This window comes from Lissotriton helveticus, chromosome 10 (assembly GCF_964261635.1).
Source record: "Lissotriton helveticus chromosome 10, aLisHel1.1, whole genome shotgun sequence".
NCBI classification, from domain to species: domain Eukaryota; kingdom Metazoa; phylum Chordata; class Amphibia; order Caudata; family Salamandridae; genus Lissotriton; species Lissotriton helveticus.
The window spans coordinates 1,148,811,838-1,148,838,528 of NC_136071.1; the positions used below are offsets into that span (position 1 = coordinate 1,148,811,838).

Genomic DNA, 26,691 nt, shown 5'->3' on the forward strand with positions numbered 1-26,691 from the left:
ACTTGATGGGTTCTCCCTTTGAGCCCTTGCACAAGTGTCCCTTGAGAATGTTGTCTTTTAAAACTGTCTTTCTAGTTGCTATTACCTCGTCAAGGAGGGTAATTGAACTTCAAGCTCTGAGTTTGAAGCCCCCATTCTTGACCATTCATGCTGAAAGAATGGTACTCAGGACCAGGGCTGTTTTTCTGCCATAGGTGGTAACTCCCTTCCATCTGGGGCAGTCCATTACCCTTCCTTCCTTCTATCCTCAACATTGGCCCGAGAGTATGGGTCTTACCCCGAAGCCTGTGGCCCAGGTTTGCAATCTCGGTTTTTTAATTGATGAAAAGCTCACGATGCGACAACAGGCTGTTAAAGTGGCTGCCATTTGCTTTGTCACCCTAAAATGGCTCCCAAAAATTTTGTGGATGCTTCCGGTTGCCACTCAAACGACGGTGGTCCAGGCCTTGATAACATCGCGCCTGGATTACGGGAATGTACTGTATCTTGGTGCAGATTTGACAACTGTGAGAAAACTTCAGGTTGTACAAAATGCAGCCGCACGGTTGTTACGTAATGTTCCCCGGAAAGCATCCGCATCTTCAGCCCTTCGCGACTTGCATTGGCTAGAAATTAAAAACAGAATTAAATTTAAGGCTCTATGTTATATCTTTAAGATAAAGCAGGGCTCTGCCCCCAGGTACCTTTAAAGTCTTATTCATGCCTACACACCTAGCCGTACCCTCAGATCTGCAGGTAAAGGAGATTTTGTCGTTCCTAGATTTAGGCTGGTGAAGATGGGCGGTCGCTCATTTTCGCACCTGGGAACCAAAACTTGGAATGCTTTGCCTGTTAGGCTGAAGTTGGAAACTGATCTTGTCAGGTTTCGCAAGGGATTAAAAACTTGGCTTTTCCAGCAATAATTTTCAGAACAGTCTCTTTCTAGCTGTCCCATTCTTTAAAGCTTTGTAGATCTTTCTTCTATAGTCTATCCCTTGGCGCCGGGAAACCCATTGTGGGTAGCTGTGCGCCTTATAAGTTTAAATAAATTATAAGTTTAAATGAATAAATAAATATCCTCCCCCTTATCCTTCCAAGGAGGAGGAGCGGCTTCACCTCTTGGACCCAAAGAGGGCGGTGAGCTTCTACCTTGACAGAACCAGAGACTATTGTATGGATGACCAGCTCTTTGTGGGTTTTGCTGGCTGCAGAAAAGGCAGAGTGGTGCACAAGCGTACACTTTCCAGATGGATTGTCTTGTGCATCAAGATTTGTTACTCTTTGGCGGGTAAGGAACCTCCAGAGGGTTTAAGAGCTCATTCTACCAGGGCAAAGTCTTCTACATCTGCCTTATCTAGAGGTGTTCCTGTTGAGGACATTTGTAGAGCGCCAACTTGGGCCTCCCTCCACACTTTTGCGAAGCATTACTGCTTTGATTCCGAAGTGAGAAGGGATGGCCACTTTGCGCGCTCTGTCCTACAGGATTTCTTGGTATAAAAGAGTGGACACCCTCCTCCGGGAGTGGGGACTGCTGTGGGATTCTATTCACAAGGTGAGGAATCCACTGGCAGATGTATCCATCAGAAGAACAAGTTACTTACCTTCGGTAACGCTTTTTGTGGTGGATACAGTATCTGCCTGTGGATTCCTCACTGACCCACCCGCCTCCCCGTTGTCCACTCTTCTATACCTGCAAAGTGTTTATTTTACGAATGCATCTTTCAATGGAAATGTTTAATTATTCTTGCTTTTTGCATTGATTTCACACTAAGTGTGATGGTTTGAATACTGTGTACTGTGTATACTGTACCTATTTGTGTCGGTCCGTCCGTGTGCCTCGGGGGCACGGAAAAAAGTGCGGAACTGACGTCATCACGCCGACGAGGCTCTCTATAATGGATCCAGTGACGTCAGCGAGGTTGCGAGCGGAGTCGTGCCTCTGTGACGTTGTCTACATCCTCGTCAGCGTGGAGAGCTACAAATGTTTCCGAATGTTGCTGGCGCAGGGGATATTCACAGGGTGAGGAATCCACAGGCAGATACCGTATCCACCAGAAAAACGTTACTGAAGGTAAGTAACTTATTTGTCTCAAGGACATGTCTAGAAAAGGAAAGACAACAATAGCATCTTGGTTAAAAAATTCATTATATTTTTTGGCGCACTTACCTTTCACAAACGACCTATGAACAATGACAATAAACGCTGGGTCCACCATAGAGAGAATGAAATAACTCAACATTCCAATAACTGTACATTCAGTGTAGAATGAGGTTAGGAAATTGTAAGGATGGGAATAATTCAGTGTAGGCCGTCGCGGTTGGAAAGACTTTGCACTAGGACAATCAGCAATTACAGCCATACTACAAACAGTTCCCCAGGGGTGCAAAAAGGCATGTACACTTTCTTTCTTTGCCCTGGTGCACCTTGGTGTTAGAGAAAGTGCCACATATACTTTATTACAGATCACGCCACTGCTACATGTGTGCTGTGTGATCTCAAATGGGTGTTCCCTTAATTGAATGGGGGTAATGCCCGAGCAAATGAGGGGACCCTTCGCACCCATGCAAAATGACAGACGGGGACACATGAGCAAAGAATGTTAGTGTGGCTGCAAGTGGTAAGAATCGTCCTGAGGCGAAATAGCCGGGACCGCTGTTATTTTAAAAACGCTGCTATTTTTAAAAAAACGCTACTCTGACAATTGATTTTAAGATTGTATTCTATGTTTTTATCGCCTGTTATTTTGCACTGACTGAGTCTAAGAGTTAGTCCATATATTGTAACGGTGGGATAAGTTACCTGTGTGATTGCCGCCACCGCCTCCCAGGAACCCAGGTGGGCAGGACTTTCTCCAGGCTTCCCCAATCTCCCCCACAGTCGAGTAAACGCTGCTGAGGGCCCCCGCCATCTTGGGTTAGGGCAAGAGAAGGGCGAGCAGACGACTGCTCGGCCCCTCCCACCCTTCCGCCATTTCAGAGTACAAAAGGCCACAATTACCACTCCCTCACTGAATGTTAGTGTGGCTGCAAGTGGTATGAATCGTCCTGAGGCGAAATAGCCGGGACCGCTGTTATTTTAAAAACGCTGCTATTTTTAAAAAAACGCTACTCTGACAATTGATTTTAAGATTGTATTCTATGTTTTTATCACCTGTTATTTTGCACTGACTGAGTCTAAGAGTTAGTCCATATATTGTAACGGTGGGATAAGTTACCTGTGTGATTGCCGCCACCGCCTCCCAGGAACCCAGGTGGGCAGGACTTTCTCCAGGCTTCCCCAATCTCCCCCACAGTCGAGTAAACGCTGCTGAGGGCCCCCGCCATCTTGGGTGAGGGCAAGAGAAGGGCGAGCAGACGACTGCTCGGCCCCTCCCACCCTTCCGCCATTTCAGAATACAAATGAAGCCACCGCCCCGGAAGCGCAGCGGACGGGCGCAGCGGGCGCGCCGTCAGCGCGCCGAAGGCGCGCCAAAGGCAAGCCCGTCTGTGCCCGTCCGCGCTCGGCCCGGGCTCAGGGCCACCCCCCCTGACCAAATAGCCCCAGACAAAGTGGCACTTAGATATAGCAGAGAGTCACTAATGGGTCTAGACCCACTATCAGGTAAAGCTATCTGCCCACGTTTAGCACCTAACCTGAAATCTGAAGACAATTACACTTGCCCAATCTGTCTCACCTATCCACCCCATATAAACCCCCTTCCAATCAATCTAAAGGCCAAAGTAAACCATGTCTCTAACAACCAGCTCCCTTCTGGCGAGAAACTGCTTCCAGAACCGGGATACAGATCAAAAGAAGAGCTGAGAAGTGGGCTACTAAACGTTAGATCTCTTCCCAAACATGCCACTGAGATCCAACTCCTGATCGAATCCAATAACTTGGATATTCTATTCCTTACGGAAACTTGGACGGTGGCTGGCTTAGAGCTTGAACTAGGTCCAGCCTGCCCAGAGGGTTACAAGATTCTCCACAACCCAAGGCCAAAAGTTCGAGGGGGAGGAACGGGTATTATTTTCAGAGAGGAACTAAACATTGCCTTGCTAGACATAGATAAAACTTCCTGCGCTGAATTGTCTGGGATATCTATCAAACTCGGCTAAGGCTACTGCCTCACCGGCCTAATCTGCTACAGGCCACCAGGTTTCATCAATGCCATGCAACAACAGGAACTAATCTCAGTCATTAACAACTTGACTCTCACTCATAGCAGAGTGCTAGTACTGGGGGATTTCAATCTGTGGACTAACGGCACCCTAGATACAGCCTATCATAACATCATACAATCCTGTGCTAATTTAGGATTAAAACAATGGGTTGCCGCTCCCACTCACAGAGAAGGGAATACTCTAGATTTAATCTTTGCCGAAGAAAATCTTATAAACATGGGAGAAATCCATCCAGTGGGATGGTCAGATCACCATCTTATAATGTTTGATATCCATACCCTGGGCAATACAGTTCAAGCTAACACCCAAGTTAGAACTTTCATCAGTCGCGATTGGAAGGGATTACTGAAGAGGAAAGAAGAAAAGGAGACGGACCTCTTTCAGATGCAGACCCTCCTCAAACCAGAAAATGATATTGCTACAAATTATAGTCTACTCTGTGACCATGTTACCAAGAGACTTGACTGCATAGCCCCCATGAAAGCAATCAGGAAAAGAGGCAACCCCTCCGCACCTTGGTATACAGATGCACTAAAAAATCTGAAAAACGTATGCAAAAAAGCAGAGAGACAATGGAGAAGAGGCTATGAAGAACAGAATAGACTACTCTGGAGACTGACTATAACTCAATACAAGAAAGAGATCGCCACAGCCAAAGCAGAATACTTTGCTGCTGTTATTTTAAAAAGTTCTAATAAATCACGCGATATCTTTAAAATTGTAAAAGATCTGTCCCATCCTGTTTGCACTAACAGTAATATCAAACCCTCACAGGAACTATGTGATGGTCTGGCCTCCTTCTTTCAGGAAAAAATTTCCACACTTATTGAAAGTATGGAGGACCCCGCCTCCGCCACAGTGCAGCACCAAAGCGAAATGGAGAATGATGAGAAGGATGAGCAAATAGAAGAACGCATGACACCAGGGGCTACCCTGGACACTTTCGTTATCCCCGCAGAACAAGAGTTTAGACAATTAGCCCTTAAAGTAACATCTGGCTCCCCTTTGGATCCTCTACCTCACAAAATAGTGAAAGATCTGGGGGATGAATTCTTTCCTGTATTGCACCAACTATGTGCACAATCCTTCCGCACAGGCACGGTGCCGAGGGAGTGGAAGCAGGCAGTGGTCACTCCCCTGTTAAAGAAATCTAATCTTGACCCCAGCTGCCACAAGAACTACCGACCCATCTCCCTCCTGCCGTATCCAGTAAAGATCTTGGAACGGATGGCCAGCAGTTCATTGTCCCTCTTCCTGGAAACCAATAACATCCTTGAGGAGGAGCAATTCGGATTCCGACCAGCCCATGGAACCGAGTCAGCCTTACTGATGGTCCTGGATGACCTAAGAATGAGGGCGGACAGGGGAGAGTCAGCAATTTTGATTCTGCTGGACCTGTCCGCCGCATTCGATACGGTGAGCCACGACATCCTGCTGACTCGGTTGGAAACTGCTGGAGTAGAGGGGATGGCACTTGAGTGGTTCCGTTCTTACCTGTCAGACAGATGGCAGGCAGTGGCACTACCCCCGTATCAGTCAGAGTTTGCTATGGTTCCACATGGGGTTCCTCAGGGGTCTGCGATTAGCCCAATCCTTTTCAACGTATATATGCAGCCCCTGATGACCATCATCAAGGCCCACGGCATTAGCGTGATCAACTATGCGGATGACACGCAGCTGATGATCTCCCTTGACGGTGCCCATGCAGAATCCCCTGAGACCTTCCATACCTGCATAAGGAAAATGGCAACCTGGCTAAAAGGAAACTCACTACAGTTTAATAGCAGCAAAACTGAGATAATGCAATGTAAAGTGGGAAGAATAGCTAGAAACCTGCCCACCGACTTCTGGCCTCTGGACTCAGGTGAGCCATTGGCACCAGTAACAACTGTACGGAACCTGGGGGTTAACTTCAATGACAAACTGAGTCTTGAGTCCAACGTTAACAGACAGGTGAGCAGCTGCTTCACATTAATACGTGGCCTTCGTAAGCTGCTGCCCTTACTACCAGCACATACCAGAGCAACCGTGGTCAGAAACATCATCCTTAGCCGCCTGGATTACTGCAATGCTCTGCTACTGGAATCTCCTGCTTATCTGATTTCCAGGCTTCAGAGCATCCAGGCGGCAGCTGCAAAGATGGTGCTTTCTCGAGGACGTCGTTCTTCCACCACTCTTGCTCTGGCCGAGCTGCACTGGTTACCGATTCAGCAGAGGATCCGGTTCAAATCTCTGTGTACCGTTTTCAAGGCTGCACATGGTTTGGGTCCCAAGCCCCTGCAGGCCAAATTCAAGTGGTATGAACCCACACGGGCCCTCCGATCCTCTTCCACCAATCTCATTAGTATACCCAGGATCAGGAAAGCCACCTATGGTGGCAGAGCCTTTAGCATAGCGGCAGCCCACCTCTGGAATAGCCTGCCTCTGGCAATCAGGAAAACCAACGAACTGATGCTCTTCCGCAAAAGGATCAAGACCTGGCTATTTCCTAATGTCTCACCTCCTTAAAGCCTCCCCCCTGTCCTTGCTTTACTGACCAGCCCATCAGTCGCATTTTTCAGCGCCAGGATGCCCGTAGGGTTACAGCGCGCTTTAGAAATGATATAAATAAATAAATAAATAAATAAAGAGGAAGTCAGGAGATGCACTGACTGTGCGCCCTGTTGAAGGGGCTCGCCGTCAGTGGCTATGGGGGTACAAGGGACCTCCCAGACACGCTTCTGGGCATTGATGCAGTCACCCACTACACCTGGTGGTACAGGGATTTCTGCCCATCTTTGAAAAGCAGGCTGGGTTGCCACCCACACAGTGAAGGTGGACTGGCGGCTTCGAACAGCCAGTCCACTTTTCACAAATGTGTGTTCGACGATACCTATGGGCCTATGTGAAATACAAAGCTTTCCCTTTTGCCCAAAAACAAGCCTTTGGAATTGATTAGCCTTAGTGGTGATTTCTTCATGTACATGTGTTTGATGAGGACGTGTTGATTAACAGAGAGAGCCTATAGGATGACACCCACTGGTCAAATGACCAGGTCTTGTGCTTAGTCTTCCACCTCTTGGGTCCCATTGGGTCTGCTTCTTCTTGGCAAACTGGCATCACTGGTTAAACAGGATGATGTCAGGCCTGCGTCGCCATGAATTGGATGGGCAGAGGCCCAAGAGAGCTAAATTCATGGGCAGCGCACTTGAAGGGCCCTCTGCTCCCCTTGGAGACCTGCTCTAGTTTCCCACTTCGTCAGAATCCCTTTCAGAGGGCCACACGGCAAACAGGAGTTACTGGGTCCAACCATGGGGGTTGAGGCCTTTTACTCCTGATGCTCTCTGGCCCGACTGGGATAAGTACCCCTTCTGCACTGAACTTGGGATATCCATAGTACGAGCAGCCCAAGGCTCCCACGGGGGGGGGAGGTGTGGATACAGTTTGTTTCCAGTTTGTACAGGGGAGTGAACACAGGCTCGCAACTAAAAATGCGCTCAGCACAGCAATAAATCATTATCTAGTCAAATACCCACTTTTATGAAAAAAAGGGTTGTGTTTTAATTTTCTACTGCTACCAGCACAAAGGAGAAATGTGAAATACACAAACAATTAAACAGCCTCCCCTTGAGGTCAATGCTCTAGTCTTCCTGTGGAGATCCCTGTCCCAATACCTTCTCGTATTAGAGATAGTGGTTAGCGACCCTAATGTTACTATTGGTAACATCAGGGTTTGCCCCAGTAGTAGTCTGAGTCTCAAGAGTTCACCTTGACTCTGATTTAAAGTCAATAGTGCTCTGGTGCTAACTTTAGCAACAAGTTCTCCTGGGCCTACAGGGCCCGAAATCAGTCTTACCTGCACCACTGGCATGAAGCGTCTGGAGTTCGAGTGCACCACGTCAGCTGGTGTACGCAATGGCTGCAAGTGAGTGCAGGTCAGTCGGTTGAACGCAGCCCAGGTGGCTAAATTCGGCGGGTGCAGTTTCTCTCACTTGTGGTCACACTCCTGAAGTGACTGGATGCTCTGCTGCTCCTCCTGTGCGATAAGTGTCCAGTTTCTCTCCTGGTTAGGGGTGAGTGGTGAGTGGGGTGGGTGGCAGCAATGATCCTGTCTTGGGTCTCTCGTAGGGCTGGGCAGAGTTCTGCTCCGCATAACTCCGCATGTGCCGATAAACTCTGCCACGCTTTGTGGAGTTCCACAAGCAACTGAGTGTTGCACTGCTTGCACTGATTTTTAGTGCCAGAAGTTTATCGCACACTGTAAAATCAGTGTCATTGGCACTATGCGTCACACCAAAGGGTGCTGCTTCTTTCTGCCGCTTGAGTGGATATTCTACTCATGCGGCAGCTTCCTCAATGCTAGCTGCAGATTCTTCAACGCGAGCGGTCGTGACCTGCCCCGACCTCCTGCATTGAGAAATCTTGCTGGGAGGGGGTCTAGCATGCGATTTTTCTTGTTCGCGCTCACCAACTTAATGTTGGCGATCCGCGCAAGAGAAATAATTCGGCTCCACATCAGTTTGCAGAGTTTTGTGGTACACTGATCTGAGAGCGGGGTGGGCAAAACTCCGCGAACTACGGTGGCATAGTGGAATTCTTCGCCCCTAGACCCTCGCCTACGCGATGGAGCTCAGGTGCTCCCACTGTGTCCTCACTTCTCCGGCGAGAGGTGTTGCAGTTCTCAATGCTCTTGGTTACCCCCTCTGGTATACGGAGTCATTGTATAACAGAGCACATGGGCTCCTGTCCGATTGGTGCTGTGAAATCCTTAGCAGTGGCCCCCTCTTGGCATACAGGGTCACCACCTGCTACCGATCTAGGCTACAGTCCTTACCTCACTGCATTCTTTTGCAAGGCAGCCAATCCTGGCATGCAGGGTTGCTGCCGACTACCGCACAAGATTACAGCACTTAATGCATTGCAGTCTTTTTCACGGCTGCCCATCCTGGCACTGCACTTGGGCTCCAACCCAATCAGCAAAGCACGACACACAGATCAATTTACAGCCGCTCTCTCCTGGCATACGATGGTCGCCGGCACTGTCCTGCACATGGGCAACATCCCAATCAGTGTAGCAGCCATCTCCTCACACCTCACATAGGGAGTCCACTCAACAGGGCTTCTCATTAGACTTTTTTCCCTTCAAAACTCTCATCTTCTTCACAGGGAACACACTGGTCTTGGCAAGCAGGCATGTGCTAGTGCTCCAGGGCAGGTGGTCTTGGATTCCCGAGGTGAGGTCCCCTCACTCAGCAGGGAGATTAGCAGGCCTTGGCCCCAGTCCTCGTCACAGGCAGAAATATTTCGGAGCTTCCCTTCCTCACACAGCCCGTCTGGCTACATGACAGACGACATTCTTTCGGGTCTCAAACTCCCCTTCTTATAGTCATTACTAGACATCAAATGTGATTCAGGGCCTGAGTCTTTGAAGTTTTATGTTGAGGGTTTTTTTCTTTTGAAGTACCCACTCCTCTGCCCTCTCTTCCTCATAAAAAGCAGTCTGTCACAGCAGGGATGACTGCAAAGTGGATAGTCCCACAGCACAGGCTGTGGAAATGTATAGAGTTCACACTGTGTCAGCCACGGTGATATGCGCATAAAAAGGTTAGCCCTGGGACCCAGCCTCACTGTTTATGATTCTCTTATCAGCCCCATCTCCTTCCTGAGATTTGCCAAAGACCCCCTTCCTTGTGACTTCTCACTGAATCAAAGAGCAACCTTTGAAGTGTATATGGGAAGCGAGGCTCCCCGCTCCACAGTGTGTGTCCCAGCCAGTTTACATGAATACAGAAATACACAAATGTGTCATGGGATCTCTCTACCTCCTCTCCATGCTTCACCATGGAGCCCTGGGTTTCCCAAAATAGAACCCCGGGCCCTTAATGTACTGTACTACCCACAGGCACATCTACACCCAGTGCATGTATGATGCATACACACACTGCACAGTACTGTATCCTTCATGTGCTGTACCATTCACAGGCACATCTACATCCAGCACCCGCATGTAGCATATGCTCTCTGCAAAGCATTGTATTCTTCATGTACTGTACCACTCACAGGTGGTAAACAGCGCTTACCATGAATCCTTTTTAACGCATGTAATTACAATGAAGTCATTACAACAACCGCGTTGTAACAAAGCATACCATTACCCCGGTTGATGGATGGGGCAAAAGGTGTTAGATTTAAAATCCAACACCTTAGTAAATGATACCATTCCAACATCCAGTGCCCCCCCTAGAGCAAGTCGTTGTTTTGACTTGCGGGGTAATGGTATGCGTTGTTGCAACGCGGTCGTTGTAACGACCGCGTTGTAATGGCATGTGGAGAAAAGACATGCGATGCAAGGAGGCATATTACTCACAGGTACGCATACACCCTGCACATGCATTTAACTTGTATGCACTGCACAGCAGTACATCCTTGAGTTTTGTTACTATTGATATAACACAAACTCAAATTAAACTGGAGTGGCGGGCGCTTGTTTATTAACTCTTCCTGGAGCAGATGGTGATAGTTAACGGGTTGCCTGGCTCCTGGAACTACGCACCACCATGGCTAATAGCCCAGATTGGAGATTTGTCACATACTATAATTTCCGCTCAGTCTGCCGATTCGAGCAAATATTTTGCTTTCTTGTTTAGACAAAACTGTCTTCTATCAGGAGTAGGCCTTGTTCTGTCCAAATGAGTCTTTTAGCTCTTGTACTACAGAAGATTGGATTTAAGACCTTGAAGTTTGTGGAGTGATGTTAACTATCCAGTAAAACGAACCAGCAGAAGTCCAAAGTACCTGACAGTAAACCGGACCACATAAAATAAGGGTAGATGGCAATTTACAGCACCACCACAGGAATTATGCGGCTCTGGAGGAATCAACTGCGGAAAAAAGGCAAAATATGCTGCACGTTCTGTGGCGATATTTTCATTATAGCACACATTGATACAGTCTGGGTAGAGAGGATGTAGCCTTATGGCTAGAGCGGTTGACGTCGAAGCTGGGAAACCAGGTTCGAGTCTCCGCAACTGCACTCAACATCCTGTGATTCTGGGCAAATCACTTAATCTCCCTGTGCCTAACAAAAAAAAAATTAAAAAAATTAATGTGTTCCCATGTAACGAAACTGGTGCTATGTAAGGCGCTCTGATACCTCTTCAGATCTAGTTTGCGCTATATAAAACTCTAAAAAATAAAAAATAAATTACTTTACCACTTATCGACACACATACACCCAACGCAGGTACACTCCCCCTGCACTGCGCATTATTTCACAACACACTGATGTAGGCCAAGGGTAAATTAGGCACACAGGAGCAGAACTTTAAAAATGATGAGTGAGCCTGTGGGCCTAACTCCAGTGACACAGGGTAAATAGGACCTGGTCACTACTACTGATCACTACACGATATGCTGCCACCACCGCATTCGTGCTACTTAACTCCTGGTGAAGGCAGTACCTTCCACCACTACGAGGGTAGCACTTCGGGGGCCCCTCCTGGTCCAAAAAGAGTGCATTCGTGAGACAGGCCTATGTCATGGCAAACACACATGATCTTTGTTTGTCTATGACAACAAAAATCTACATTAGGGATCCAGACATCAGTACAGTGGGGCACTTAGAGCATGGGCGCACGACCATCACCATGCAGGGGGCTTTTCCGCCCCAGTACACTTGTAGTAGAAATGTCCATCTTCTCATACAGCCAAACACACAGGTGGAAGGAAACCAGAAGACAGATCTACCCCAAGTCACCCCAAACCATTATGACGTCAACAATTGCATCATCCTTTCTCCCGCCCTGGTGCTTTCAAATGTTGACTCCTTCCTAGAGGGCGCCTCTGTGCTTGGAATTATTTAAGTGAAATTAGGAGGAAAGTGTGTACATAAAACCTCATTCATTTGTCTTCACACTCCTTTGTATAAATGACCCAAAATATTACTTTGTGCAATTAATTGGTGATTATGATAGCAGAACAGCCACTTCACAGAAAAGCTAGCCGCTTCTTTGGTGGGTGGCAGTTTTTGCACTGTCTAATTATTACTGTGCAACACATTTCCCGAGACGCCTATGATTCAAAATCAAGGCCAAGCTACTAATTTGTAAATCTTTTTTTTCTGTTGATCTCCAGCTGACTTTGGTCTTGCAAAGCAGAAGCAGGAAAACAGCAAGCTGACATCTGTCGTGGGGACGATCCTCTACTCCTGGTAAGTGAGAGTTACTCCCCTTTGGCCTGGATATGCTCCCTTACAGGGGCGCAACTAGACTCGAACTTCGGAGGGGGTTGGGGGGGGGGGCTAAGACTCCCAGCCAGGGCTGGCTGTAGCACTGGTCGTGCACAGTGCAACAGTCTTTTTTGGCAACCCTCCCCCATTTCCTCCTTCTCCATAAATTCCCTCACTACCACTCGCCACCAATTCACCTCATCTCTCTATAGCACCTTTCTGACAAACATTTCATTTTTTTTATAGGGCTACTCGTAGTTTACTCACAGTCAGTTATAGGGCTACTCGTAGTTTACTCACAGTCAGTTCTGTGATCTGCATGGCACACATTCTCTGTAGCAGGCACATTGATCATCTGCACTGTGTAGGTCACAGGAGTGCCCATGTGAGTGCACAGTGAGTGATGCAACAGTGTGAGGGTATGGTGAGCGGAGTGACTATAGGGTGATCGAGGTGACCATATGAATTTGGGTGCGGATGTAAGTGCAGAGTGGGACAAATTAATGTATGGTTATTGATGGGCTTGTTTGAGTGAGATTACAGAGTGAGCAGTGATGGGGATAGGTGAGTAAAGTGTCACGAGAATGCAGGGTGAGTAATGTGCTCGTGTGACTGCAGGGTGAGGTACAGGGTGTACAGCGCAAGTGCATTGTGAATGCAGAGTGATCACTGTGAGTGCAGAGTGAGCGGTGTGCCCATGTGACCGCAGGTTAAGTGGAGGGAGAACTGTGTGAGTTCATGGCGAGTGGCATAAGTGCAGTGTGGTCACTGTGAGTGCAAGGTGAATGGTGTGAGTGCATGAAGATCAGTGTGAGTGCATTGTGATTGCTGTGAGTGCAGGGAGAATGGTATGAGTGCAGGGGGAATGGTGTGAGTGCAGGGTGATCATTGTGATTTCTGTGAGTGCAAGTTGGTGACTGTGAAAGTGAAGGGTGAGAATGAGGAGTGAGTTGTCTGAATGCAGGGTGCATTCTCAGACACTTTAGGTAACTCAGCATGTTATTGAGGGCTGGCGTAGTGTTTCATATATATAAGTGAAACTGTTGCTGTTATGGTATTATTCAAGGTCGGGCTGAGCGTTTTCTCAGTGGGCAGGGTGGGTGGGGCAAGGTTTTGGACTGGTGAGGGCCGTTTTTGGTAGAGGGGGTCTGTTTTGCAGCAGTGCGGCAATATCGGCTCCCTGTACCAAAAGCTGCTGCAGTGTTTTCCAAGCGCACCCCCATCCCCCCCCCACACTGTCCCCCCCACCCACCAGCAGACGGTCCGACTCAATTGCCAAGGCCGGTTTGCGTTCCCAGTCCTGCCTTGTTCAGGGATCAAGGGTGGAGGAAATAAATATTGTGCTCATCCCGCAACAAACTTCCATTCTTGTGATTAGGGTTGCCAACTCTTTATATTGATGGCTGTACAAAAATAGGCAATCACCTAAAGCCTATTTCAACACTTATCTGTGCATGTTTGGTGCAGCAAATATAAATAGAAAGCATTTTTAATTGTGTTCTAGGGCTGCCTGAATGATCCATGACTGATAATTAAAGGGAACAAAGACAGAAAAGTCACATTACAAATGAATACATACTATTTTGTTTATATCCCTGTCATTGTCAAGAGGAGGCCTTTGCAGGCTATTTAAACAGTAAATGGCTGGTATTTTTCTTTTGGGAACCCTACTTTATATTCCTTTTCATGGAATGCATTCTCACACTACGGCAGTAAAAGGTCAATACAAATGTAAGGAATAGGAAAAGAAAACAAACTAAGCCTCGGTGACCAGTTTACAAAGGTATGAAAATATGCAAATGGTCTTTAAAAACCTGTGAAAAAAATGAGCGTGCCCTAGATAAGCCTTCAGACACTGCCCAGCCGAGCCCACAGCAGGTCGAGCTGCAGCAGCCAGGGCTGAGACACGAGGGGGGGGTTGATGCCCTTTCAGCCCTATGGGCATTGCTCGCCTGCTCCCTTATATAAATGTATATTCTGCAGATCAGCACTACCCACTTGAAACGCCTCATGGGTGTGTATTCCAATCCCAGACTACTTAGCGCGAGAGTGCCGTGCACGCATCACTGTCTGTGCGTGTCTCGCTCATCACTGTCTGTGCGTGGCTCACGCATCACTGTTGGTGTATGGCGCGCATCGCTGTCTGTGCGTGTCTCGCTCATCACTGTCTGTGCGTGGCTTGCGCATCACTGTCGGTGCTTGGCGCACATCGCTGTCTGTGCGTGGCTCGCGCATCACTGTTGGTGCTTGGCGCACATCGCTGTCTGTGCGTGGCTCGCGCATCACTGTTGGTGCTAGGCGCGCATCGCTGTCTGTGCGTGGCTCGCGCATCACTGTCGGTGCATAGCGCACATCGCTGTCTGTGCGTGGCTGGCGCATCACTGTCGGTGCTGGCTTGCGCCACTGTGGGGCTGACGTGAATGCAGTTTTAAAATGTTGCCTTCTTAGCATGTGTGTGAACTAGAAGGAGCCTTTTTGACAAATGTACTTCTGTTTAGAAGAGACCCTTCTCTTGCTTAGACACCATCGATATACACATTCGTTTTTTAAAATGTTATTAATAGTTTTTTTATAGCGCAAACATGGCCCTTACAGGTATCAGAGCGCTTAACAACTTTACAGAGAGCAGAGTAATCGAAACAGTAATATCAAATTCACTACAAAGAGCAGGAGAGGGTAGTACACAGAAAAGTGAGGGTACGCTTTACCATGAGTAGGGGAGAGATAACTAATAACAACCGAATATCCAAGTTCACTGCGTGTGTGCCTTATGTTTGTGCCCCCATGGCACTGAAATTACAGGAGGGGCTGTGGACCCCGCGCGGGACTTGAACTCCTCAAATAAGGGAACCCTGTGCCATTGTGCTCACACAGTATTACAGACACGGATGATATGGACAAAAGATCTCTCAGGTGGCACACGGATTATGTGCGACGTAGAAGGTGACACAGTGGAGAAGTGTGGCTCAATGGTGGAGAAGTGTGGCTCAATGGTTAGAGCGGCAGACCTTGATGCAGAGCTCTGGCCCGGGACCATGGTTCGATTCCCGCCTCAGCGGGTCTCGGGCTCAAATTCCTCTGACCGGATACTCTCGCCTCAGTGCCTATTCGAATCATGGGTCCCATGCTGCAACTCTGGGCAATAGCTTGCTTAATCTCCACAACGGCCCCAACAGCGCGAGGATGCCTGGTTTCACCATGGGGGTGCCCAGGAGTGGACACTTCACAAGGAAAACCAGGAAGGGTTCCTTAGCGGTATGAGTACAAGCACCGGGAGACCCGGTCCGGGTATCTGCGCGCTATACAAGTACAAAAAAAAACTACAAAAAAAACAGTCAGTGTGCCCAAAAATAATACCCCTTGGGAGGGTGCTCCAGGCGTTACCAGGGATAACAGACCTTCCTGTGCTGGTGGATGCAGCCACTTACTGCAAACCTGCCTGTGGGAGGATCCCTGCCACCTTTTCAAACTGAAGGCCAATACATCTACAGTGGAAATGGAGCCCTTGTTTCTTTGAATCTTGCAGTTGTTTCTACAATGGTGCTCCACCTGCATCAGTCATATAGAAGCACCCTAGCAAACTAAATAACACTTTACAATGGAAAATAGGTGTATGAACTGTGCATAGCACATAAGCAACTAATAATACTCTGAGCTTAATCCTCAATATTAAATAAAGTGTGTACTCACATCTCAAAGGCACTCACGCCCTAGTGAGGTCAGTCATAATTTGCAGATAAAGTGCAGCGGGATTGTGGGCAGCAGTAATCTTTGGCATGTGAATTTCCTGTGCCCTTTACATTTGTATCAGAGCGAAGAGTTTAATAAAAAAACTTCAAGTAACATTCTCAGGCTGAGTCCCCCACTGATGCAATGTGTGACCTGAGGTTTGCCACATTTATTTAAGAGACATTGCACCACGCAGAATCTGAAAGTAGCCAATGACACCTGTCTAGCAATTTTAGGAGGATGTGGTAGGTTGATCACCTTAGGAATGGGTTTCTTTATTCCTATTTTGTTTTATCCCGAATTTGATCCTGGAATCTTTCCTCTAGTTGACATTTGCAAAGCAAGTGAACATTGTGTTTCTGGCCTTCTGCAGCATTTAGCTTGAGTGCTGGTCACATATTGCTACATCCATGCTGAATGCACTTCAGAGACCATAGCTGCTGACTAAGCACCTTGAGGTAGGGGCAATGTGTTCCAGGACGCCACGCCTAGTGCATGAGTGAAGGCCCATGAAGCCCGGACTGCGCTGGTGTCTCTATGTTCACAGTTATGCCAAAGGGTGCTCCTCGGGCATGAAGGCCCGCTGTGGGGCTCTGCAGTCTGGTGTGGAAGGAAGGATGTCAAGTTTGGACTTCTTTTTTGTCACAAAAGAAAGTGCATTATGTTATGTTATGTTATGTTATGCGTTTTTATTAGGCGCACAGATGCTCCAGCCAAGTAAGAGGCATGGACAAGCCTTGTAATCAACCCTCCCCAAGATGGTGATCTGTCCATAGGTTGGCATTCTAGGTTTCTGATCCAAGATAAAGTAGATCCTTTTTCCAGTGATGTCAGTCCCTGTTTGAACCATATTTAGGGAGACAATGGCTCGTTGAGGATGTGTTGCAATGCATTTATTTCCTTATTTTTCAGTGAATTCTTCACCCACTTCCTATTTGTTCTTGATTTTTTCTTCAAGGAATAGGTTTTTCTTTGAATTCTACGCATGGAATTCTTGCTTGACTCTTTTCTCCTTCTTGATGACAATGGAGTTTGGTGCTTGCTGGTAACTTCAGTATTATTCTCCATCTTCAGTTACGAGTTACAAGATTGGCACATAGGGTTTACCCCTTTTCTGAAGGGTGCATTCAAAAGGTCACGTAGATGACTGCTATGAAGGCACATCTTACTCGGCCATCAAACTAGTAGTCAGGGGACTTAGATTCTAAGATTCTATGCGTGGCTTTGTTTAAGACGTGACGCTGTAGGTGGTTGGACATGGCAGTCTGATGTAGGGTCCTAGTCCCAAAGCCATGCATATGGACATTGCCAATGGAAGAGGCCAGAGCAGTGTTCACTCCCACATCAGAAAGAGGTAGGGGGGCAATTCTGTAAGAGAGAAGAGCCTGAGGAGAGTGCATCGCAGAGACATCATCAGGAGGCTTGAGAGATGCCACACCTCAAGAGTCTACCACAAGGCTTCCCGCAGTGCGCCCCCACAGACCAGACCCTCACGCTATCGCATTCCTGACATAAGTAAAATAACTCTGAACCCTAGACCCAGCACCAAATTACAAACTTACTGGTTGCCCAAGCTTTCCTGCTGACTCCAGCATGGACAACCTAGCCCTGAGTGACGCTTGTGGTCCACACCCTTGCCTTGCAGATGTCTCTTTAGAGTCCTTATCTGTAGGCAGCCTCTTGCAACTCAGTCCTGGCAGCCTTTTGAATTTGAGTGCTCTCACTAGACAGGCCACTGGCATTGTCACACTGACACTTTAGATCTCCTTACCTGGGTCCTTGTAGGACCGACGGCTGAGCGTTCCTAGCCTTCTGGTCACATGGAATGCCAGGAAGACACGTGACCAACTATTGATGGGAGTACGTGCAGTGCATGAAGGGCCCGCCAAAGGGCTGATACTGCCTTTCTCACAGTATAAAGGGCAGGCAGGCAGTCAGTGCTCAACCTTTGCTATGTTTACTTTAAGATCCCTTGGTTTTGCCATAGTGATATGTTTACTTTAAGATCCCTTGGTTTTGCCATAGTGATATCCATGTTATGTTATGTTATATGTTATGTTATGCAGATTTGCAGAGCGCACTATCACCCAAGAGGGTATCCTGGCGCTGAGAAGGTGTGAGTCAAGGCACACATCCTTAGCCCTGCAGAGAAGCTATCAGCGCTCTATTTGTACAAAGAGAGCATTTGGTTTCACTTGCAGCGGTAATGGGTTTTTGAACTGCTCCTGGCAGTTGTTTTGCTTCCTCGTCGACCCCACAGCGCAAGACTTGAATATCATTTGCATCTCTAGATATCTTCACTCGTGAGGGTGTGTAAAACAGCCCACAAGGACTTTGGAGACTGATCCCTGGTCTGTTTGGGAAGTACCAGGATAAATATGTCAGATTCACAGAGGTGCTGTAAATATAGCATGCTGAACTGGTTGCTCAACATAAGCCGGTGGTGTAGGAATACATATGTTCGCACACATGGATACCTACTGTTTTAAGGATTGGTCTGTGCCGTACAATAACGTGAGTGGGATGAGCCAGGTTTTTAATGTACTCTGGAATTCAAGATGGTTGTCAATTAATGATTTTCCAGTAGGAATCAAGTTCCATAACATAGCCATTGGACTGAGCACCCTCCGCTAGTGACAGATTTTAAGACAAGACAGGAGGGTAGTGTTAGGTACAACCTCCTTTATTTACCACTCCGCGGCACTTTAAAGAACCTTTAGAACTTTAGAACCCAACATGAACCCACAATGACAATGTTCCTCCTGCTCTTCTGGTTGCTGCTCTGCAGGTGATAAGTTCCCTTTTCTTTTCAGTTTGTTTTGCTATGATATGTTTGAGGGGGATGGATTATCAGTTGTGGGAAAGCCTTGATAGAGCGTATTGTCTGGGTTGGCGGTAGATACAGGGTTTATGCGGAAGGAAGTGTGATCTCTGTTCAAGAATGACTCGATGTATGATGCACATTGCTTAAAAGGTTACAAATCTAGCCAAAGTCAGAAGCTCTAATGATTGAAGGGCTGGTCAAATGTGAGTCTGGATTAAGGACTTCCATCATAGATTATCTGTAGTTAGTGGAGAGAGGCTCTGAGGTACATCCCGGCTGCATAGTCTAGAATGGGAAATACTAAGGCAAGTCGATGGTGGTTGTATTCACTGACACTATCCAAGCTAGAGGAAGACTAACTTGTCACAAGAGAGAGTTTAAATCTCTCCCAATTCCTTACTTGGTTCGAAGGTTTGCTGCTGGGCCACATTCTTTAGACTAGACTTGAATTTGGGGTCCATTTCTAGACTGTTAGTACCTTAGTTTTCAATGTGTTGAGCTTTGAGGTGATTAGTTAGCTTCCATTGATCACCTTTGTGGAGGTTTTGGCCCTCCTAGAGTTTGGTCAAGCAGGAACCATGCTGTAAATCAGCAGGGCTCCTACCCCGCTCTATTCGCAGTTTGCTCACATCAGTTAGAGGTGGGTGAAGCACTGTGTTTCCAGCACTGAAGCTGCAGCTGGCTCCACCAATGGAAACCTTTGACCAGTGGCTTGTCTTCCACATGGATGTTGGTCATTGTATATTTGAAACACTACAGTCCAACTGATTTATATTTTTCCTCCCTGGGGCCACTAGGAAAAGCCTGGCATTCTCAGACAGGAAAAATCACAAATGACCGTCAGCACTTTAGTACCATTTACTTATCGTTTTTCAGAAACAAGCCTGCTTCAGGGGTTTGTTGCATAGCGGTACCAAAACAACCTGGCTCCGACTCCGACTTCTTTACCTTCCGTGCAATGACCGCACCAGCAGATGCACATAAGGCAATGAGACCTCCGCTTGATGGGCAGGGATCTCATGATACGATGGGCAGTACTCTGCCAAGGGGGGGGGGAACGCTATGATGCTGACTTGGTGGGCTGGCGGACCACCTACTGTGGTCTAAAAGACCCTCATTGCCTTGTGGCACAAGAATGGATATCTCATGGCCTTCCAGGCTTTAGCAGGATTTTCATATCATCTGTGTAACTATAACAGCTGAAGTTGAAGGAGAAGAGGACATCACATAGAGGGCTAAGGGACACATTAAAGTGGAGATGGGCAATGGGAGGCTTTAAGGGAGTCCAGGTTTGGAGGAGAATGGTGTATAGGTGAGAAAGAAGGAAGTAATATGTTAGAGAGAAAAGAGGGAGTCCAGTCCAGGAAAGTACCTGTGTTCCTAGACTGTGTTGCTTCTGACCATAAACGTTTGATTCTGTGTGGTAATATAGTTGCCGCCGCCTCTCCTTGGTCCTCTGTGTCCTCTCTTCCTTACTTCTGCTTAACAGGAGGCAGGATCAGGAAGCACCCACCCAGGCTCCCTTGACCAATCTCAATGCTGCAATGCAGTCGGACAGAATAATTGTGCACTCCAATCTCCTCCACCTACATGCTTGGAGATTGAGTGGGTAAACTGAGCTACTTTCAGCTGCCGCCAGAGGTGGGGGACGTATTCTTGTCAGCACGCTGCCCCTGAAATATGCTCTTTTACGTGCTCGGAGGGTAGTGCTATTTGCATTATTAATGGGTATTTGGCTTCTTTGTCTGCATTCCTCAATCTGCCAGACCACCCATCCCTCTTTAAGTCCTCTGTTGTTATACATTTCCTCAAAGGGTTAACAAACGTATATCTTCCACCCTATTGTGGTTTCCCAATGGGACTTGAATCTGGTTCTTACCTTTTTGATGTGGACTCCTTTTGAGCCCCTTCATAGTTGTACTCTAAAAAGTCCTAACTTTCAAAACTATGTTTTTGGTTGCTTTCACTTCTGCTAGATTGGTTAGCTAGTTGCAAGTTCTTAGCTGCCGTCCTCCCTTCACCTCCTTCTATCCTGATAAATTAGTGTTGCAAGCCAGGGCTGCTTTTCCTTCCTAAGATGATGATCCCTTTTCATTTCGGTCAGTCCATCGCCCCTCTAACCCTCTATCTATCCTCTACCACATCCTACTAAAGATGAGGAACAGTTGCATCGGTTGGATAGAAGGCGGTCGGTTAATTACTACATGGAATGCACTCAGTAATTATGACTGGAAGACCAGTCTTTGGTGGGTATAGTAGTGCAAAAAAAGGTAAGGCGATACAAGAGAGGGCTCTCTCACCAGAAATCATCCCCTGTACGCCTTGGCCAAGAGAGACCCTCCAGAAGGGACCACCAGGGGCCATTCCACCAGGGCTAATTATACACCTTCTGCACTTGCCAGGAGTGGTTCCTGGTGCAGAAATATGTAAGGCAGCAACGTGGGCACCCTTGCACACCTTCACCAAGCACTGCTGCATGGGCTGTGAGGTACGTAGGGAGAGACACTTTTCTAGGTCTGTCACTACCTCTCCGCAGGTCTGCCTTCCATGAAAGCAGACACTACCTCTCTGCTGATCTGCCTTCCATGACAGCAGTCACTACCTCTCTGCAGGTCTGCCTTCCTGACAGCAGTCACTACCTCTCCACAGGTCTGCCTTCCATGACAGCAGTCACTACTTCTCTGCGGGTGCGCCGTCTATGACAGCAGTCACTACCACTCCACTGGTCTGCCTTCCATGACAGCAGTCACTACCTCTCCGCAGGTCTGCCTTCCATGAAAGCAGTCACTACCTCTCCGTAGGTCTGCCTTCCATGACAGCAGTCACTACCTCTCTGCAGGTGCGCCTTCCATGAAAGCAGTCACTACCACGCTGCAGGTCTGCCTTCCATGACAGCAGTCACTACTTCTCTGCAGGTCTGCCTTCCATGACAGCAGTCACTCCCCCTCTGCAGGTCTGCCTTCCATGACAGCAGTCACTACCTCTCCGCAAGTCTGCCTTCCATGACAGCAGTCACTACCACTCTGCAGGTCAGACTTCCATGACAGCAGTCCCTACCTCTCTGCAGGTCTGCCTTCCATGACAGCAGTCACTACCTCGCTGCAGGTCTGCCTTTCATGACAGCAGTCACTACCTCTCTGCAGGAGCGCCTTCCATGACAGCAGTCACTACCTCTCTGCAGGCGTGCCTTCCATGCCAGCAGTCACTAACTCTCTGCAGGTCTGCCTCCCATGACAGCAATCACTACCTCTCTGCAGGTCTGCCTCCCATGACAGCAGTCACTAGCTCTCTACAGGTCAGTCTCCCATGACAGCAGTCACTACCTCTCCGCTGCGCCTGCTGCTTGGGACTGAAGTGATGGTGCCACTGCTGGACTAGTAGGACCGGAACAAGGGAACCCTACTCATGCGGACCAGGGTAATACACTTATTATCAAAAGACAAAGGCTCCTGTGGACACTTAGTGAAGTAATCTCAATGTATATGAGCACAATGGCAATATATTGGGTTATGGTGATATTGGAGAGAGAAGGAAGCAAATACACCTCTGATTTGTTTTTGAATCAAAAATATTTATATAATCCTTGAAATGAAGTACTGTTACAAAGTAATACATTTGAACATATAGTTCTGAGTGAAAGGTGTCCCAGTGAAAAATGGAACCTAGAAAATTTGTGACATATGTGAAATATATACAAGGTTTCCAATGCTTCATATAAACAACCATTTACATATATATGTACAGTATACATCGCTAGATACAGTGATCAGTGCAGGTGAACAATGGTTAGTTTATGCAACTTGCTGACAGCGTTTCGACCCTGTGTGCAGTGTAGGGTCTCTTCAGGACCTATGATCGTAGGGACACCTATGAGAAGATGAGGGATAATGTCAGTATGTGGCTCATTTTAAGCAACTGGTATTATGTGGTGGAACTAAGGTTTCGTTTGTATAGTACCTGAAGGGTAATGGACCGGCTGGTGTGGAGGGTGTGGCACCGTGCAAGGGATAAGAAAGGATTACTCACATGGGTCCCAGCCAGGAGCTACACACGTGAGAAAAACGAGTAATTAGCATTCAAATAGTGGGGGTTGGAGGCATGACATAGTATTGCAACTTGGAACAGACTAACCCTGGGCGGAGGAATCGGCTACGCCCACGGAGTAGGCGTAGTGTTGCCTTCTACGCATTTTGCGTAGACAGCGTAGCCGGCAACACTACGCCCACTCCGTGAGCGTAGCCGAGTCGGCCGCCACCCGCCTCCCTCCCGCCCTCCACTAGATACTTTATTTAAGCAATTACACTGATTAAAACAATTTTAAAGCACTTACCTTGTCCGGGGCTCGTCCGGGGCTCCCTCTTTGAATAGCGTCCTTTTCCTGGAAACAAATGCGCATGCGCGGGCGGCCGCGCATGCGCATTTCTCGGGAGAAATGCGCATGCGCGGCCGCCCGCGCATGCGCATTGGTATCCAGGAAAAGGACGCTATTCAAAGAGGGAGCCCCGGACGAGCCCCGGACAAGGTAAGTGCTTTAAAATTGTTTTAATCAGTGTAATTGCTTAAATAAAGTATGTAGGGGAGAGCGGGAGGGAGGTGCGTAGTGGGGCTACGCGGAGTGCGGGAGTGGGCGTAGCTTCTCGCCCTCTCCGCGTAGCTCCGCGGAGCCCCACTATGCCCCACTACGCCCAGCGTTAGAACAGACGTGGAACTTACCCCAAGTGTGAGGTGGGTGGTGAGCAGGCTATTACGTGAATGCGCACAATGTAAGGATCCACCTGTGTGGAAGATGGCACGATCAAACCTCTGTCAAGACGGGTCTGTGGAGAGGGGGAGGGAGCATGTACATTGGTAATAGTAAGGGGACACTTGTAATGGGGTGAACATATATTTAATAAAGGCTCAGCGCTTACCGAGTTCCGATTCTGAGCGCATGCATGGAAGCAGGCTACTTCCTTCTGTCGTCAATCACGACGAGGCCATACTTTTTTCACATGGAGGGTGAGAATCTTCTCACTTTGGTGTCTAAAAGAAGAGGTCAATGCATTAAAAAATGTGTGCTCGTGGAAAATGTGATTTAGCACTGCATTGACAGCATTCAAGTACAGGGCATGTGCCCACTTACCTCTTATGGAGAATGAATCAACTGCAGCCTGTGGCAATCCTTCCAAGTAGCAGGACAGCGTGTGCCTGTCTGCTCAGGTATGATGACATGGGGTTAATGCTTGTCCTGGATTTATAAAGGCCTGCCTTCCCGCCAAAAGTCTATGTTTAGACCCGACTGTGGCGTGTTATCAGAGGATGAGATCTGTATTTCTGTTATCAGTAATGAAAACAAAAAACAGACTGCTGCCTGACGCGTGTGTAAGGCCCATCCTAGTTCTTTAGGGCATGTATAATGCGTGTTTTTTTTTTTATAGATTGCGGACATTTATACCGTAATGAATTTGATGAACGGGTATCCTAGTTTTAATTTGCGCTTACCTGTGTCCGATACCATTATGTTAAAGGACAGTGATGTTGTTTGCCGTTTACATGGTCTGTACTATGTCTTGTTCATATCATCGCCAAGACGATATATGTTCCTATTGCCTACGGTGTGCGTTTTGGTGGGTATAATAGGCTCACCCACTTTGAGCTAGCCCATTGTGTGGAATTGTAAGTCAGCACAGTTATTCCACATTATTTACATAGTCAAGAACATATATATATAATTCATAATACATATTTGAGGAGGCATTCAGGGTGCACGATTGACAGTTGTGCCTAGAGTGGCTGTAGAGGTTGGTATGACTGTGTGGCAAGCATAAGATAATCCATTAATGGTACTTGACGTCAAGACACTAAATTACGTGTTCTAAACATTATGTTATATCACATGTAAGATGATCCGCTCAGTGCACAAGACTTTACAACTGTAAGTGATAGTCATATCATATACAATGCTCATGTAATTCTGTTAATATTTACAATTTCTTCATCATATTTGGACTTATTGTTTACAACATGCCTAAATGCTCACATTGGATTGTTTCACTTTCCTTATTCAACAAATACTTTATTGGATATGCATTGTAGTGATTGCGTGCAGAGTGTTTAACAGGTATGAACAATTATTCTAATATCAGGAATACTGTCTGCTTAATCGGATTTGTGGGGTAGCATAATTGTGACATTACAACTGGTTCCAACTCTATACAAGTATGGAGGAGTTACTACACGTTTTGTTACAATCCAGTGGCCCTGTATTGTGTTTTCTAACCAACTCCGGTGGTGAAGCCTATGTGTTATGCAACCAGTAGTACTGGCAAGGAGTTATGTACAATATACCCCCCTGTTTCCACTGGTATGCCATTTTCAGTATTGTACTTGCCATGTTTGTGTTTTACCCAGCTATCGGTAAATTTACATGTGTGGGAAAAAGTAGCACAGTGCTGTCTAATTATACTGCTAGTTGAGATCTAATGAGGTTAGTTACTCAGTGTCGTGATTAATCCTCGCCACTCCTCCGCTCTATTCAATCCTTGCACTATCGAGTCAGTACGTTCTATCCAACGACATTCTAGTCGTTGGAGAATTTGTGTAAGATCTCCTCCTTTCTGGAATGGAGGCTCTGTCTATGACTTGCCACCTTATGTCATCTGCTGTGTGTTTTTTTTCGGTGAAGTGGCTGACTAATGGAGCGTTGACTACAGTGTCTGATGCTGCTACAGTGTTGACTAATCCTAGCTTTTATCGGTATCTGTACAATATAGGGCAGTTAACAGGGGCCGAATATGCAATATATTACATTTCTTGTGTTGCAATTAGCGAAGAAATCCAGTGTATGTTTGATGTTTTTGTGTTAAAATGTTTTTGTATTGTGAGTGAAGGCACATTACACGCAGTTGCCACACTTGAAGTTGCCTTTGACCTCAGGCAGGCCCCAAGCGGTCGTCAGTGTTCTAGTTGTCTTTGGAATACTCTCCGTGGATGACCTGACTAGATGATCTTTCACATTCTTGCCACGCTTAAATGCAAACATAGGGACATCAATGGATGAATCTATACTCTTTATTATGTGCCAGTTATTTGTTATCAGTTTCCGTACCTGGTTGGTATGTATACCAAATGTGGTCACACAAATTAGTCTGTCCACCTTTGTTTTTTCTTTAGTAACCAGTTGTACCTCCCTGGGACAGAACCAGGTGCCTTTGAGCGACCTTCTAACAAGCCTGTTAGGGGTACCCTCTGGTGATCAGTTTAGATTTCAGAAACTTTGCCTTTTTCATGTAGTCGTATTTTTTCATGCAGTTTCTGCACAAGCGCAAAAACTGCCCGAATGGAAGACCGTCTTTCAATGCACGGGGTGGTGACTCTTATAGGATGGCCGTGTATTTCTTTCTGTTGGTTTCCTATGGAGAGAAGTATAAAGTGCCCCATTCTCGTGTTGTATACTGAGGTCCAGGAAGGCTATACTGGACTTATCAATCGTGGAGGTGAAAGTGAGGTGTTTATGGATATTGTTCAGATAAGTAACAAAGACATTAAAGTCAGACCTGCTCCCTGACCAGATTAGGAAAATCTCGTCAATATGCCGCTTCCAACATTTAATATTGGAGCGGTACAGGTTCATGTCACTCAGAGCAAACTTTTGTTCTACATGGTCCATGGAGATGTTTGTTAGATTCGGCATAAAAATAGCTCCCATGCTTGTGCCCGAGCACTGTTGATAATACACACCGTTTGACACAAAGTAATTGGATCTGAGGGCGATCTTAAGTTAGGAAATGATGAATGCAGTGGGAACCAA

At 47.1% G+C, this 26,691-nt stretch overlaps 1 protein-coding gene across 3 annotated transcripts in view; it reads left to right on the forward strand.

Annotated features, from left to right (window-relative positions):
• NEK10 (NIMA related kinase 10) overlaps window positions 1-26,691 on the forward strand; it is a 1,104,115-nt gene that overhangs the window by 585,914 nt on the left and 491,510 nt on the right. For all 3 annotated transcript variants that reach the window (XR_013601712.1, XM_078663960.1, XM_078663961.1), the window contains exon 23: window positions 12,256-12,331. Coding sequence is in view for 2 of the 3 variants with exons in the window: in XM_078663960.1 (XP_078520086.1) it covers window positions 12,256-12,331 (76 nt within the window). In the remaining variant the exon portion in view is untranslated. The remainder of the gene's footprint in view (window positions 1-12,255; window positions 12,332-26,691) is intronic.